Source organism: Nicotiana tabacum, chromosome 23 (assembly GCF_000715075.1).
Source record: "Nicotiana tabacum cultivar K326 chromosome 23, ASM71507v2, whole genome shotgun sequence".
NCBI classification, from domain to species: Eukaryota; Viridiplantae; Streptophyta; class Magnoliopsida; order Solanales; family Solanaceae; genus Nicotiana; species Nicotiana tabacum.
In genome coordinates this window covers 136,847,106-136,864,052 of record NC_134102.1, presented here as the reverse complement: position 1 = coordinate 136,864,052, position 16,947 = coordinate 136,847,106, and the positions used below count along the sequence as shown (strand labels likewise).

General features: G+C 36.0%; 2 protein-coding genes across 3 annotated transcripts; one reads left to right on the top strand and one right to left on the bottom strand.

The window, feature by feature from the left end:
- Positions 1–1,871: 1,871 nt before the first annotated feature.
- On the bottom strand, positions 1,872–3,062 carry LOC142177404 (uncharacterized). Its single transcript, XM_075245894.1, has 2 exons — positions 2,637–3,062; positions 1,872–2,516 (listed from the first exon to the last, which is right to left on the bottom strand). Exons 1-2 carry the CDS (start codon positions 3,060–3,062, stop codon positions 1,872–1,874), a joined length of 1,071 nt encoding a protein of 356 aa, XP_075101995.1.
- Positions 3,063–9,679: 6,617 nt separating this feature from the next.
- Positions 9,680–11,235, top strand: LOC107801575 (protein LURP-one-related 17-like). 2 transcript variants are annotated; one of them, XM_016624922.2, is made up of 2 exons: positions 9,680–10,047; positions 10,672–11,235. In XM_016624922.2, exons 1-2 carry the CDS (start codon positions 9,745–9,747, stop codon positions 11,077–11,079), a joined length of 711 nt encoding a protein of 236 aa, XP_016480408.1. In that variant the 5' UTR covers positions 9,680–9,744; the 3' UTR covers positions 11,080–11,235. The 2 variants fall into 2 exon arrangements, with proteins under 2 accessions (XP_016480408.1, XP_016480407.1); XM_016624921.2 differs by having other exon boundaries at positions 10,669–11,235.
- The last annotated feature ends 5,712 nt before the right edge of the window (positions 11,236–16,947 follow it).

Genomic DNA, 16,947 nt, shown 5'->3' with positions numbered 1-16,947 from the left:
ATCTAGGTTCACTTTTCCATTCATTTGGGATGGTTGTAGTTGTTTCCCTTTCCTCAGTAGTCGACTGTTCTGTTGAAGAAGATTCTTGGACTTTATTATATTCCTCAGTTGACTGATCTTGCTGACCAGTCGACTCCTCTTGACAGTCTTTTCCTGTAACAGTAGATTTTGGAACAATAGAAATTTCCTCATCTTCAGGAACTTTTTCATTCCCTAAGTAAGGGTTAGTGTCAACAAAAATAACATGAATTGATTCTTCAATACATAAGGTTCTTTTATTGTAGACTCTATATGCTCTACTTGAGAGAGAATATCCAAGAAATATACCTTCGTCGCTTTTTGGATCAAACTTACCCATATTGTCCTTTCCATTATTCTGAAGGAAGCGTTTGCATCCAAAAGGATGAAAATAACCAATGTTGGGTTTCTTACTATTCCATAGCTCATATGAAGTCTTTTTAAGAATGGGCCGAATCAAACATCTGTTGATAATATGACATGCAGTGCTCACAACTCATGCTTAGAAGTGGTGAGGTAGAGAGTTTTCCACAATCATGGTTCTAGCCATGTCCTGTAAGGTTCTATTTTTACGTTCTACCACTCCATTCTATTGAGATGATCTTGGTGAAGAGAAATTGTGAGAGATTACTTGGTCATTGCAAAAGTTTTCAAAGGCTCTACTTTCAAATTCTCCTCTGTGATCACTTCTGATAGTGGAAATGTAGTATCCCTTTTCACGTTGGACCTTCTTACAGAAAACTTCAAAATTTCTTAGGGCTCTATCTTTATGACTTAGAAAAATAACCCATGTAAATCGAGAAAAATCATCCACAATAACAAAAGCGTATTTTCTACCACCTATACTAGCAGTTCTGGTTGGACCAAACAAATCCATATGCAATAGTTGAAGTGGTTTAGTAGTAGAAATAATGTTTTTGATTTTGAAAGATGAGCGAGTTTGTTTTCCTAGTTGACATGCATCACAAATATGATCTTTTGAAAAATCTAGCTTTGGAAGACCAATGACAAGATCATGTTTAGAGAGTTTTTGGATAGTATGCATGCTAGCGTGTCCAAGCTTTCTATGCCAAATCCAAGGGTTATCGATCATAGAAGCAAGACAAATTTGATTTCCAAGACTATCTATATTACTGATGGTGTAGACATTTTTGTCTCTGTTACCTGAAAGAATGACTTTACCTTATTTGTCTTCTATATACCAGCCATGTTTCTTAAAACAAACCTCATAGTCATTGTCATATAGTTGACTAGTACTGAGAAGATTGTAACAGAGTTCATCAACCAGGTATACTTCATCCACTTCACATGTTGAGTTAAGGGGAACTTTTCCAACTCCAATAACATTTTCTTTTAATTTATCTCCGAAGGTAACTGTTCCTCCATCTAGTTTGGTGACTGTTTTGAATAATTGTTTATCACCAGTCATATGTCTGGAACACGCGTTGTCAAGATACTATTTTCCTTTTCGATTCTTCTTGCAGTGTTTCTGCAAAACAAGATTACTTATTTTTAGGTACCCAAGCTTGCTTGGGTCTTGAATGGTTAGATTTCTAAGTGTTAACTTGACTAGAGGATTTAGGTCGCTAGACCCATCTCCTGTTGTCCTTAAACCTGTAATGGTTAGAAGTGTGACAACGTTTTCCACAATAAAAACACGACGGTTTATTGGGATTTTCAGAGCTTTTTTCTGCTCTGGTTCTGTTCCTGCACTGGTTAGTGTTGTGACTATTTTTACCATAATAAGAGCATACCTGAAGGTTTCTAGTGTTAATCAAATAGTTAAAGGGAGTGGTCAAATTTGATTTGATGGAATTATGACTAGTGGATCTTTGTAATCCATTCAATTGAAGTTAAAGTTCATTTACTTCCTCTTGAAGCATGTCACGTTCAATTTCACACACTTCCAACTTCAAGGCCCAGTCCTTTTTTTCTCTTTGGATTTTTCTGAGTTCATTTAGAACTCTTTCAATATCTGCAAGAGCAATATTAACAAATTCTTGAAGTTCACAACAGTTAGAACAAGTAGGAAGACGTACCTCACTAGTTCCCTCGTCTTCCATAAGACCGAGTTCACCTGAGTCCTCATTGCTATCTTCTTTCATGGCCATGAAACACATATTTGCAATTTCTTCAAGGTCAAATTCTTCTTCATCACTCCAGGCTCCAAAAGACTTCTTCTTTTGAAAGTTCCTGCTGAGTTTTGTCTTCAGTAGGGGACAATCAGCTTGAATGTGCCCATATTTTCCACATTCATAGCATCTTCCATTATTTTTATTATTTTCATTATTTGTCCTTCCTCTTCTGAAGTTTGATTTCCCTCTTTTGCTGAATATGTTCTTCCTCATCATGCTAGCTACAACTTGAGAAAGCATGGCTATGTTTTCATCCTGTTCTCCTTCTTCCTCTTCTTCTTCATTTTCTGGTTCAACCACAGTTGCTTTAAAGGCTACTGCTTTCTTCTTTTCTTGTTGAATTTTCCTGTCCAAGTGAGTTTTCTCAAAGGCAATTAAATCACCTCTAAGTTCATCATAGGATATTTTGTCAAGGTCTTGTCATTCCAGAGCAATAACTTTGGGCTGCTAGATTGTGGGTAGGCTTCTAAGGATTTTCCTGACCTGTTCTCCATTTTTTATTGGTCTACCAAAGGATTTTAGATCTCCAAGGATTTTGCTGAATCTGGAGAACATTTCTTCCACTGATTCTCCATCCTTCATTTGAAATAGCTCATAGTCACGAACTAGAAGGTTGATCCTTGTTTCTTTTACATTGTTGGTTCCCTCATATGTGATTTCCAATTTATCCCACATTTTCTTGAAAGTTTCATAGCTTGAAATCTTTTCATACTCTTCTCCACTGATAGCAATATACAATAGATTTTTTTCTTTGGAATTCACAGTTATAACGGCAGCTTGCTCATCAGTGTAATCATCCAAGTCAAGTGGATCAGTTGATATAATGATTTGATCATTTTCATCTTTCTTTGGTGGAATCGGAAGATTTCCCTTTTTTATAACACGCCAAACTTTGATGTCATATGACATAGTGTATGTTTCCATGAAAACTTTTCAATGAGAAAAATGTTGTCCGTTGAAGTATGGAGGTCGTACCTGAGAGGTTCTTTCTTGAAATAATGCACCGACAACTGTGTTTGATCCCATGATCTTTTTCTCACTAGCTTTTAAGTAAAGTTCGTGAGCCTCGCTCTGATACCAATTGAAAGAACAAGAGGGGGAGGGGGATGAATTGTGGACTATTAAAACTTAGTTGACTAAGATTTAGTTTAGTCGACTAGCTTTCGTACAGTACACAGATAAGACAGATGAATGCAGTGAATTTGAAGGCAACACAAGACACAACAGTTTTTATACTGGTTCAGTACCGGTATGGTACTTATGTCCAGCTTTCCTTGGGTTACAAGGGTTCTTTTAGATCTTTGATAAAGAATTACAACAGTGATGGTTTTGGCTCGTTCAACACCAATGATGTTTAGCAATAATGATTTCTGGATGTTGACACAATTCTCTTTTGTATTCTAACTCCTTCTATCTTTTATGATACTTGTAGACTTAAGAATACAGTGTTTGTACTTAGATTTAGAGAGACTTAGAAGACAGTGTTTGTAGTTGCACACAACACTCCCTTGAGTTCACTAGTGACCTTATAGGCAAGTATTGTTGTGTGTTTGTGTCTAATTCCAGCAAGGTATCTTTGATTTCTTCAAGAGAGATGATTGTTGGATTAGAGCAGGGTGCCTCTAATTTCTTCGAGAGAGATGGGTTGGAGAGATGGACTGGAATTTGTTAAATCATGGAGTGCTCTGTTCCATGTCGTTCCCATGTCAAGATGCTTTATACTTACTTTGAAAAAATGAGCGCATGTCAAATGGTTTTCAGTTGGTTGGGGGTGGGGGGAAATTAAATAATATAGGAGTGCTTGATGACAAGAAGCATCACTTCCAATTGTCTCCCACTATGATGTGTTTTCCACCCAACTTGTCTCCCATTTCTTTTGTCCTTCCTTCTTCATCTTTGTTAGATTTGAGTTAATGCCTTTTTGATAGCTTGATCAACAACGAAGGGCCTGATGCCTTGTTCTCTGCAGTCAAAAGTAAATAGATATTAGTTTTGTACACTTGTCAACATTGAAACTTAGATATAACATTCCTAATAGGGAGCGCGCCCCTCTTTAATTTAAGAGATACTATGATGTATAATTTGATTGGAGACGTGAGCATAGAGGGGTCAATTATAGTCTAAGTCTACAGCCATGTGATCCAACTCATGAAAAGTATGAAGGGTTGAGTCAATGATATATAATTTTCAATGGGGGAGCCCAAGATCTCCTTCAGTCAAAAGTTTTGAGCTGAAATACTAAGCAATAGGTTGACTCACAATACACTGTTTAAAAAGCTGATCTGGCTAAAGCTGCAGTATTCAGTTAGTTACTCAATTTTCGTAGCTAAAACTAAAATATAAAAATAAGAATAAGGTTGATTTAGGGAGAAATAAAATGAGAATTAATAGATAGGTAGACAGAAAAATTTACCCAATTATAAGAACAAATTGTTTGATAAATAATTTTGAGTCGAAAGTGTCGAGTTATTATGACCTACTACACAACCTTTATCCGATCTGCTCGTACTGATCTCTTAAACACATTTTGAACAAGTATTGAGTGATCATTATCCAAAAAGCATGAATTCAAATAAAAAATATCTTAAAAATAAACTTCACGATCGAGCGGTCTACAAAATAAAAGAGAGATTTGACAATAAACTTGTATTTTTACGTTAACATTTTTGGCCTGTTCAATTTTGGCCCATCTCACCCATTTGACTTCTGTATTAATTGGAGTCCAAAGAAACAGATGCGGAAAATGTTGAAAATTATGGGTTTGAGATTGTAAATCTTTTAAGTTACTGAATTCTAAATTAATAATTTTTTACATGTTCAATAAATTTCTTAAGATAAATAAACGGTTTTGATCAAAGCTACTGAGTTCGGCCGAACCCGCAGGTTCTACTCTCCCTCCGTCCCGTAAAGAAAGGACGGAAAAAGAAAGTAAAAGAAGGCGAACGAAATTTATTTCCGTCCAAATGAGTATATGTGTTTTTTAGGCTAATTTATTGTAAGAAATAGTCTAAAAATTTCTTCACGAAACTACTTATCTTCTTCACTATTAATTTTCTTAACTAAATATAATTTCAAGGGACGTAGTGTAATTACGTAGAACACATAAAATAATACACACATGCACGTAACATCTCCCTGGGAGCAGGCAAATCTAGGCTGGTGTTGCTACCTACAAAGCAACAAGCTAGAGCACTGATACTGCCTCTGAAATATGTGAAAGGGATAAAAAATATTTTAATTCTATTCATTGTCTACTTAATTAAATATTTGCACCTAATGCATATATTCACAAAATAATTTCACAAATACAAACAAGGACGTACCTACCTTACCTTATAAGTTAAAGGCTCATGTCAATCCAACAGCTTTTGCCCAAATTTTATATATGTATTAAGATATCCATTAAATATTTATTAGTATTTGATTGTGAACTCAATTATTTGTATATTAATTTGAGGTTGTTGTAGTAATTCAGAAATTTCAAAATCTAAATCCACATCTAAATACAAGGTAGAAATGTTTCCTTTTTCTTGTTCCTCTTTTAGAGAATATCAGGGGCGGCCCAACCCTAAAGCAAGTGAAACACTTGCTTTAGGCCCCAAAAATTTAAAGGCCCCAAAATTACTAGTATTCTCTATATATAGTAGTATATTATTTATATAATTATCTTTTGATAAATTTATTTCTTTATTGTCATATTAATTTTTAATAACTCGATTTCTTCCTCTAATTAATATAACTAAAATAGTTTTCTGTCAATCTTATTTTACTTTTTTACTTAATTATATTTCTCTATTCATTAGTTAGTCATGTAACTATATCTAATAATCTAACTTATTATTTATTTTTCTTACATAAATTATACTCTCTCCGTCCCAATTTATATGAAAGTGTTTGACTGGACATGGATTTTATGAAATAAAGAAAGACTTTTGAAACTTGTAATCTTAAATAAATCATAGAAGTTTTTGGGCTAGAAATCATCTCATTAATGGTAAAAAGAAAAATCTAAAGTTGAATTGTTACCAAATATAGAAAGGGACTTACTGAAAAAAAGAAGTCACTTATGTTTTTTGGGTTCTCCCATTTCAGTTATGATGCAATCAACGTTAAATTTATTTAATTTTCTGTATTTTATAAAACTAAGTTCTCATTTTTTTAATTCTACATTCTCACTTGTCTATTTTTTTTTTAAAACGATGTTCATTAAATAATATATATATATATATACTAATGTCTCTTATTAAGATTTTGCTTTAGGCCTCCGATGAGGTTGGGCCGCCCCTGAAGAATATATAATATTTTCATGATCTCAACTGGATTTGGATTGAGAACTAATTATAATGATTGATAGTGTTTCTAGAATTAGTTATATGGCCAAAAAACTCATAACTTAATTCTTTTCACGCTCTTATTCAAACCTTGATGCATTTCTAGTTCCACATATATATCAAGGGAAAATATTAGACCTAGTTTTTGTCTTTATATTGGCTATCTGTGCATTAAAAGAAGAGACGTGAATAAAATGGTAAGCTGCAGCCGCAGAAACAAGACGTGCACTTTGTTACGGAAAGTTAAGGGGCTATCGTAGGGACAGCAATATAATATCTTTGAAATCTTTCCACAGAATATAATATTTCACATCAAATTACAACGGTGTTTAAAATAAATATAAAAGGCATATTATTACTCTATATTTAAGGGTGGCATAGTTCTTAAATTAACTCAAATATAACTAATTTCTTATATAAAGGAACCAAAAAATATATTTTAATTAATCAGAGGTTAAATGTGTCGAGTCACAAGAACCAAAATCAAATTTATAAATAACTAATAAGAGTAGTTTATTTGACCAAACTTATAAAATCAGCTTATTTGAAAAGTGTTTTCTCAAAAGTGCTTTTAAAAAAGTATTTTTGATGATAAGCAGTATGTCTTTGACTAATTAATTCAAAAAGTACTTTTGAGTATTAGTATTTGATCAAGCTTTTAAAAATTATTTTAAGTGATTTTTTCCAAAAATATTTTTTCAAAAAAATACTTTTGGTGAGAAGTTGCTTTTTTCTGCTTCTCAGAAACTGCTTCTGTTTCTATTGAAAACACTTTTTTTCATCTAAAAGTTTAGCCAAACACCTCGACTTTTCAAAAAAATTTACTTTTGGCAAAAAAAAAAAAAAAAAACTTTTGGCCCCAAAAGAACTTGGCTAAATAGGCTATAAGAAACCAAATGTGCTATTATCCCTATATACTTAAATGTTGTCCCAGTCTTATAAAATATTGGGTTACTCTAGGGTATCAATGGTTCGGTTCGGCCGATTATTTTATAAAATTTGTACCATACCAATTTTTCGGTTATTTTATTATGTATAACCAAAATTAGACTTTCCGAAATTATCCCAATCATGTCGGTTTCTCTTCGGTATTGGTACGGTTAGGTTAATTTTCGGTATTTTTTAAAATATCATGTAAAAATTACTATTAGAAGTAGAATGCAATAACATACATATTTTTATAGAACTTCGCAAAACTCTCTAGATATTTTACTGTTTAAAGGGTGATGAATTAAGAAAACATGAAAGATGGCCATAGTATTAGATCCATCAACTATTCTACAACGGCATAAAATAAACTAAGCAAAGACAAAAAAAATATAAATCACACGAATGAAAAGATATTAACCAAGTTGGGATTCAAGAATAAAGTATATGGAATATTAAATATTCAAAAGGATAAATTTAAAACATATGAAAGGAAACATATTTAATACATTGTAGTTTGCTACTCATAAGCGCTAGAATACTTTGTGTCTTGCTAGCGAATATGCTGAAAATAATTTAGTTTTAATAGAAATAGCATAATAGTTTTGGGAATTAGGATTTTGAGTTTAATTACTCGTTGTCTTTTAACCATTTTTATAATTCCAATGCCCAAATTTTTTTAATGCTTTATTATTTTTAATATTAATATATAAATATATTTTCTACATGTAAATTTATTTGGTACGGTTCGATATTTTTTCGGTTTATTTTTACAAAATAAAAAATCTACCCTAATTATCGGTACGATTATAAATTTATATAAAAATCTAAGGTTTTATTAAAAGAAACCTAAAAATTGGTTCGGTCTAAACCTCTAACTCTAATCACGAATCTAAGGTTTTAAATAAGATGCTAATTATTTTCAGCTAAACTAAAAATGCATATATCTATTTCTGGAAGATTTTCCAAAGATCAGTATCATTCCACGTGTAAAATGTAATTAGAAGAAAAAACAATATTACGTGTTTGGAACTTTTCGTGCTGCCTTATCATGTAGAGTCAAAGTGCATGCTTATAAATATACTGTCCCACTTTTATTTATTTTTTGGAATATAACGTGACTGATACTGAATTAGCGTAAGAGACAACTTGACTTAAGGGCTCGCAAGGTCCCCTACCTTATCTGCCACATGCATTAAAATCAACACCTCAATTTATTAAATGCAATTTAATAATACCCTTTTTAGAGTCCCAATTCTACTCAAATTGCTTGATATTGTCATGTGGTGCACAACTTAGCCATCAAACTCCTGCGTAACCACGAAAATAAAAAATAAAAAATAAAAGACATTAATGTCTACTTCACTTTTTCAAGAATTGCTCAATTTGTGCAAACTTTTAGAAATCAAAAAAAGTTTGGCAAACATCTTATTAGCCGATTGTTACTTTAGAACTAAAAAAAATATCGACCCAAATTTTTCCCTTGCAAGTTTATTTTAAATTGTAATAAATAAAAAATAGTTTAAACACATAAGAGTCTTGTTAATGTCAAAAATGAAGAGCGCTGTGTGTCTTAAGACTTGATAACGTATTCCAGATTTTCTGGTTCTTTCTTTTGTCTCTTCTCAACTTGAGTAACGCTAACCGAAGTACCTAACTTGACCTTTAGGAGACAAAAAAGAATATTAAAAAATTAACAATGGAAAACAACAAACAATAAGGAATCTCAGAATTCAATTACTTAATCACCCACGTGGCACTTTTTCCGACATTCATCAGGGTTTGATTATACACTAAACTACTAAGAGAGAAAAAAAAGAAGTTAAGTTATATACAAAAAATAGTGGAAAATTTTGAGTTAAATCTATACACTGATCGTGAAAATTACCTACACAATCTAATTACTTGTAAAATAATTATATTTAATTTGATAAATAATAAACAACATGCTCTAACATATTATTAAACTAAATTACGAACATTGATATTGTAAAAGAGTGTGTCACTCCATCCATTAGAAATTTAGAATTGGCTTTGAAAGTCATCAATTAATGCATGCGACATCGCGTTAGGTAAATGTAAGGTGGTCTCTTTTGGAATTTGTGTTAGAGAAAAAACAATATACTGCCTCGATCAATGCCCAAAAGGCACGTGTTATTTATATTTGTCTCCCTCTTTACAAACAATACGATAAATAATTAGTAATATACAGCCTTTTGTTGCATCTATAAATATCTCATTTTCCTCCAAAGATCTTCTTCTCTTACGTTAGCAAAAAAAGTTCCAAAACACAGACAAAAGCAATAGTAGTATATAGATCTAGAAAAGGAGAAATGCTTCTCTTTTTAAAATCAATAAGTTTCAGATCAGTCAATCCACAAAATCAAGTATCAGATCATGACCAAGACTTGAAGAACAATAGCTGCAGGGAATTAGCTACTATTACTTCAACTTCAACGTCATGTATATCTCTAACAGTTTGGAGAAAATCACTAATTTTCAGCTGTAAAGGTTTCACAGTAATTGGATCTGATGGCAGTTTAGTGTATAGGGTTGATAATTATTCCGGCGGCCGCAATCAAATCACTCTCATGGATGGCTCTGGAAAACCCATCCTCACCGTATGTCGCCATAAGGTAATTACTTATACATCGTCGGTATAAAGAATTTATATATATATATAGTACTAGTAGTATTTATTTGTGCTCCAACTTAATTACTATAGAAGGCAAATTCTAAGCAATGCTTTTTGGTTTTTATATATATATATATATAACAAAATAGTTTAACATTTTTCTTTGTGTAACACTTTGTTTAACTCTTTTCCAACGGGACTGGCGAACAAGAAATACCATAAGATATATAAAATCATTTTAACAAGCATAACAAATACTACTAGTATAAGTAACCATTGATTAGCTTGAGTTTTATCGTTGTTACAACTATAGTAGTATATTAGCTGTATATATATTATAGACTTGCTTTTTTTTTTCTTTTTCGTGTGTCATGAGTTGGCAAAACCCAATATAAGGCTAGTAGATAACCAGTTATATGCGACTGAGAAGGATTTTATTTCTCTTTTTTTCCCTGTAAATTAAATGACAGAGAAGGTAGTTTAACCTATTATAATATGTTGTTATCATATTTGTCAAGTTATTATATAAGCCTGATAGAAGAAGTTACATGTTGTTTATTACTGATCAATTTAACCGGAAAATTTATACTGTCAACTTAATTTGTTTTTCTTATTTTTCTAGCAGAAGCTAAGACTAGTAGACAACAATTGGTTCATATATGAAGGAGAAGTTGGGGATGATAATTACCACAGTAGTAGTAGCAAGTCTTCATCGTCAAGAAAGAAGCCTATATTCTGTGTAAAGAAACAAATGAAGATTTTACATAGTAACATCAACGTTCTTGCCCATGTTTATTATCAAGGGATGTCTGAGAAGAGATATTCTTATATTATCGAAGGGTCATATGCTAACCGATCATGCAAAGTGTTGGACGCTGAGTCAAGAAATGTTGTAGCAGAGATAAGGAAGAAGAAAGCAGTAACTGACGGTGTAACTTTTGGATTAGAGGTTTTTGTATTGGTTGTAATGCCAGGATTCGACTCTGGATTTGCCATGGGTATGGTGTTGTTGCTAGATCAAATGTTCTCCTAACTTGTTTCAACATGCATGTATAGTGTATTGTCTGACTTTTTCCGAGAGAATGTGATGTTGTATATGGTCTTGGCCATCCTCCATTCATGAAAAAACAAATTGGAGTTCGACGAAGGCCAAGGTCAATTTTCTTAATATATATTAGAGTTAGACTCATTCTTATTCTTGATTTGTTCAATATTGAGCTCATGTTATATTATCCACCTTCCAAATGTTTAAGTATGGACATACGAGTAGTTTGGGGGGCGGGGTATTAATTAATTGTTGCATTGATTGAAGAAATATTGTATTATCTCCTTATATGGTTTTGAATAATCTTCATCTCATGAAATGGCTCTTAAGGTTAAGGTAGGTTAAAGACTTATTTTCTTAAATTGTCTTATCCATCGGTCCAATGCACTGGGCTCATCTCAGAGGACGATAATTCTCTAACCGGGCTCTTAGTGGAACTTCTTCCCGATCCTATAAAAACATCCAGCAGGAATCGAACCTACGAATTTGCCCAAGTGGGCTTATTCAATTTCTGAAGTTAGATTGAAGATTGAGAAAGCCGGCCAGTAGTGCCTTTAGCGAATGCGTTCACGAGGCCGGTCCCCGGTGGCTAAGAAGCTTGATCACTTTGTTGAATAAAGCAAGTTGACGTGATGATCGAATCTGGGTGAAGTGTCGCTACTTGGCCCAGCGTTATCGAGAAAAGGTTTTGTTTCCTTAGTCTTTCTTGTGCACTTTTTTTAGTCTACTCACTAGATCGAGCACCAGTGATTTCGTATCCGGTCAAAATCTTGGCTAATTGATCGAAGTGGGTAGCTCCAGTAGACCCATAGATCATGGAACAAATAGGGTGGGTAGGCCTAAGCACCACACTACACGTATAGACGCGAACCCCCAGAGTTGAAATCTATAGTAATGCTGATTGGGGTGGGTCAGTAGAGGACAGGAGATCAACTTCAGGATGAGAAAAGATCGCTGAGAAAGCATCTTGGCGAAGATAAAAGAGTTCGACACCTGAAAACCCCGAAACAAAGCCCGTATTCTTCCTAAACCCCCTATTCTTAGTTCAAAGAACGAGAAAAAGGAGGCGTACTGCTTGAGCTGACCTCGAAGAAAGCGTAATAGCTCACTGGTCTAGCTCCATGGCACCGAAAATGTATCAGGGCTCAAGTGATTCACCGAAGCGACTTTGTTCCGTTTCTGCATTCCTGCATGACCTAAATCTCAGGTATGCCCTTTGCCCTGAAGGAACTCGCGTCCTTCTCTCGTGACTTCAGGCGCTCAAGTTTGCGTCATTCATCCGGTGCTAACGGGTCACGTCGTCCACAGCCTCTTGCCCTACCCATGCTTTCCGCTTTCCTAGTATTACAGCCCTTCGTGTAGGAAGGTGTAGGCATAGTAGGTAAAAAGGCTATTGGTTGCTTTACTTCCTTACCTCGGGTAGGTTGAAAAAGCTGCTAAGAAGAAAAGTTTTCTTTTCTCTTGCGACCTTCCACGCCAAGGAGGGTTGAAGGGATCGATCCCAATAGCCTTTCACGAGGGGAAAGACCCATTCTTTATAGCCGTTACGAAAGCTCCCGAAGAGAAAGAGGTCTTTGCTGCTTGACTGCGTGAACCAGGTCCTCAATCTCATGCGGATCTAGTTTTTAAATTTAAGTTAGCGATCACGGTAGCTAAAACTGCAGCCTTTGAGTGCTTGTATGAGGAACTTGGGGCAGAGGCGGTGATAAGAAATTGTTCAGGTTAGCCAATGCGAGGAAGAAGAAGGCTCGAGACCTGGACCAAGTGAGGTGCATCAAAGACGAAGAAGGCAAGGTGTTGTTGGAAGAGGCGAGTATTAGGCGCATGTGGCAGACATACTTCCATAGACTCCTGAATGAGGATGGGGACAGGAGCATTGTGCCCGAGGAGTTGGAGAACTCAGAAAGCCAGCGAGATTTCAGGTTTTGTAGGCGTATTGAGATTGAGGAAGTTGAGGAAGCTATGCAGAAGATGAGTAGGGGTAGGTCGACCGGACCAGACGAGATTCCGATAGAATTTTGGAAGGACGTAGGCCGAGCAGGCTTGGAGTGGCTGACTGGATTATTTAATGTCATTTTTAGGACGAAGCAGATGCCAGAAAAATGGATGTGGAGTGTGATGGTCCCACTGTACAAGAACAAGGGTGATGTCCAGAATTGCACCAACTATAGGGGTATCAAGCTGCTGAGTCACACCATTAAAATTTGGAAGAGGGTAGTGGAGAGGAGGGTGAGAAGGAGTGTGTCTATTTCGGAGAATCAGTTCGGATTAATGCCGGGGCGATCGACTACAAAAGCCATTCATATTGTGAGGAGGTTGATGGAGCAATATAGGGAGAGGAAGAAGGACTTACATATGATGTTCATTGACTTAGAAAAAGCCTACAACAAAGTCCCTAGGGAGGTTCTATGGAGAAGTTTGGTGGTTAGCGGCGTTCCGGTAGCGTTCATTAGGGTGATTAAGGATATGTACAATGAATCTAAGATTCGGGTGAGGACCATGGGAGGGGATTCAGGTTATTTTTCAGTGATGATGGGATTGCATCAGGGATCAACTCTTAGCCCATTTTTATTTTCCCTAGCGATGGATGTGCTAACGCGTAACATCCAGGGGGAAGTGTCATGGTGTATGTTATTTGCAGATGATATAGTGCTTATTAACGAGACGCGCGACGGGGTTAATGCTAAGCTGGAGGTGTGGCGAAAGACCCTGGAGTCTAAATGTTTCAAGTTGAGCAGGACAAAAATAGAATACTTGGAGTGTAAGTTCAGTGTTGGGACACATGAAGCTGAAGTGGATGTGAAGCTTGATACCCAAGTCATCCCCAAGAGAGATAGTTTCAAATCTCTTGGGTCTATTATATAGAATAACAGGGAGATTGACTAGGATGTCACACACCGTATAGGAGCGGGGTGGTTGAAATGGAGGCTTGCTTCTGGTATTTTGTGCGACAGAAATGTGTCACCTAGACTTAAGGGCAAGTTTTACAAAGCGATAGTTAGACTGGCCATGTTGTATGGAACTTAATATTGGCCAGTCAAGAAATCTCATGCCCAGAAGATGAAAGTAGCAGAAATGAGGATGTAGCGATGGATGTGTGGGCATACTAGAAAAGATAAGATTAGGAATGAATATATTAGGGACAAAGTGGGTGTGTCTCCTGTGGAGGAAAAGTTAAGGGAATCGAGGTTGAGATGGTTTGATCATGTGAAGAGGAGAGATGTTGATGCCCCGGTTAGGAGGTGCGAGAGGTTACCCGTGGCGAGTCAGAGGAGGGGTAGAGGGAGGCCTAAGAAGAACTTAGGTGAGGTGATTAGGCAGGACATGGCTTAGATCCAACTTACCGAGGACATGACCCTAGATAGAAAGGCGTGGAGATCGAAAATTAGGGTGGTGAGTTGATAGACAGTCTAGAGTTTGCCTTGTCTTACCAGTAGCAGTAGCAGTACTAGTCGAGTACCTTCCTATTCCTACTCCCTTGTTTCTATACGGTATTTCAGTATTAGCAATAGGATTGGCACTATTCTTGTAGTTTTATATCCCTGGATCTATGTCATTATTTGTTGTATTATTTGCTTATAGTGTCTTATTACATTGTTGTTGCTACTGTTTCTCTATTGCTCCTTTTTTTAATACATTTTTTAGCCGGGGGTCTTTCGGAAACAACCTCTTTACCTTCATAGGTAGGGGTAAGGTTTGTGTACACACTACCCTCCCAGACCCCACTTGTGCGATTCCACTGAGTTGTTGTTGTTGTTGTTGTTGTGTGATGTCATGGGCGGCTTTCCGGCCATGCCCCATGACCCCTTGGACGTGCCACCTCTATAGGTAGCCCCATGGTCTTGACCGCACCAAGGGACAAAGTGTGCCTGTGCCTATGTCGCCCCATCAATAGCCTTCGCCATCGCCAAGCAGTAGGCAAATACCAATAGTTCCCCTCGGCAGATCGCGCCCAGTGCGAGCCCGTTGTCAGCGCAATCTACCCATGCCCTATGATCAATGTTGCGCGCAGACCCTGATACTAAATGCAAGGTTGTGGCCCCTTCAAGTATCGTCAATGGATCTGCTTTTACCTTATAAGAATCTAGGTCTCTTTTGATGTAAATATAGAGTAGTTTTACTTTCTGTATTTTCGTTATAATTCTCTAGCTTATTTATGTCTAGTCCTATAACTTTGATTTTCTTTTTAAGCATTATTGGGGGTCAAGTAGTCAAAATTTCAAGCAAGCAAATAATTTTCTATATTGGTATCTCTCCTCCTCGACACCGTGTTGTCCTTTTGTAATAGCTTTCATTAATGTAGTCGAGTTTTCTTTCATTCTCATTTTCTTTTTTGTTCTCTCAATTGCTCTTGAAATCGGTTTTCCTGTACGACACTCACAGTCTTGTCTTCCATACGGAGGGAACCCCAGTTGACGGATAATAACTGTACGGACATCGGTTGCTTAGCCTTATATCGCCCTTCCAAGATATCTCAGGAAGGCATCACGTAACAGTTGGTATCAAATCCAGGTACGACATCGGACGAGCGAACATACTTCCATTGCTACCATTTCTGATCTTGTTGAATCATGGAGACCGCATTGCAGCACTTGAAGAGACTGTTAACGTATTACGACCCATAGCGAGTATGGTGGCCGATCTAAGAACCAGCCTAGTGTAGAGGTTGGACGACCTAGATCGTAGGATGCGGCAGAACGAAGGAGACATTGTAAATATCAGCCGCGACTCTGAAGGACTGGCAAACGGCAGCTACAGTGGCAGCCAAAATTTTCAGTAAATTCAAGGGGTTCCATGTAAGAAAAAGACCCATGCCCAACCTCCAAGAAAAGGAAAACAGAAGCAGATAAGGGGCCTCATCTTAACCAAGAGAAGACCCTAATGCTCTTCAAGATGAGAGTTAATGGTAATCCCATTTGGGCGATGATAGACACAGACGCTACTCACAATTACTTAGTCTCCACTGAGGTAGAGTGCCTCGGTCTAGTCGTAGGAAAGGGTAGAGGTCGTATCAAGGCTATCAACTCACCGCCTCCGCTAATGGGTAGAACAGCCAAAGGAGTACCGGTGAAGCTGGGTCCTTATGAAGGAAAATTCGACTTACGTGTGGTGATCATAGATGACTTTGAACTAATAGCTGGATTGAAATTCATGAGGCAAACCGACACCATTCATGTACCTTATGTAGACATGCTGATGATGATGGAAGCAAAAGGGGTAAGCAACCATTAATATAGGAAATCTCCTTATTTTTAGCTTTTTATTCCTAGCAATAATTTTGATTGTGGTATAAATGGAATAACATGTAAAAAAATTTAGTTGCACAATTTGTAATATCTAAATTAGTTGTAGTTTGTAAAATAAACTCTAATAGGTCTTGTATTTATGAAAGTTTCCCAACCCCCACACCGTGCCCCCAATATACATCACTATTGCCATCACTAATTCTCATTTTTCAACCTTAATTTTTACAAGTCCTTTTCCAGTTTTTCAGTAAACAAACTTAGTAATAATAATACTCAAAGACATGTGCTTCAAAAAATAAATGATAGATCCAAGCAATAAAATACCCAAAAAAAAAAGGAACCAAATCATCATGCTCTGAATCACAAAATGAAATTTGAAGAAATAACAGTGATTTTTTTTTTAAAAAATACTCTTCGAGAAGAACACATGCACATAACAGTGCACTTTTCAGTTCTTAAAGAGCAAACATACTTGACGCCATGGACCTTACGTAGTCAAACATTCTCAAGCATTTAAGAAAACTCGTCGTAATGTACGCGTATTATGCGTGTAACAAGTATTAATAAGAATAAGTTTTTTCAAAAAATAACTTAAATAATATTCAAAAGA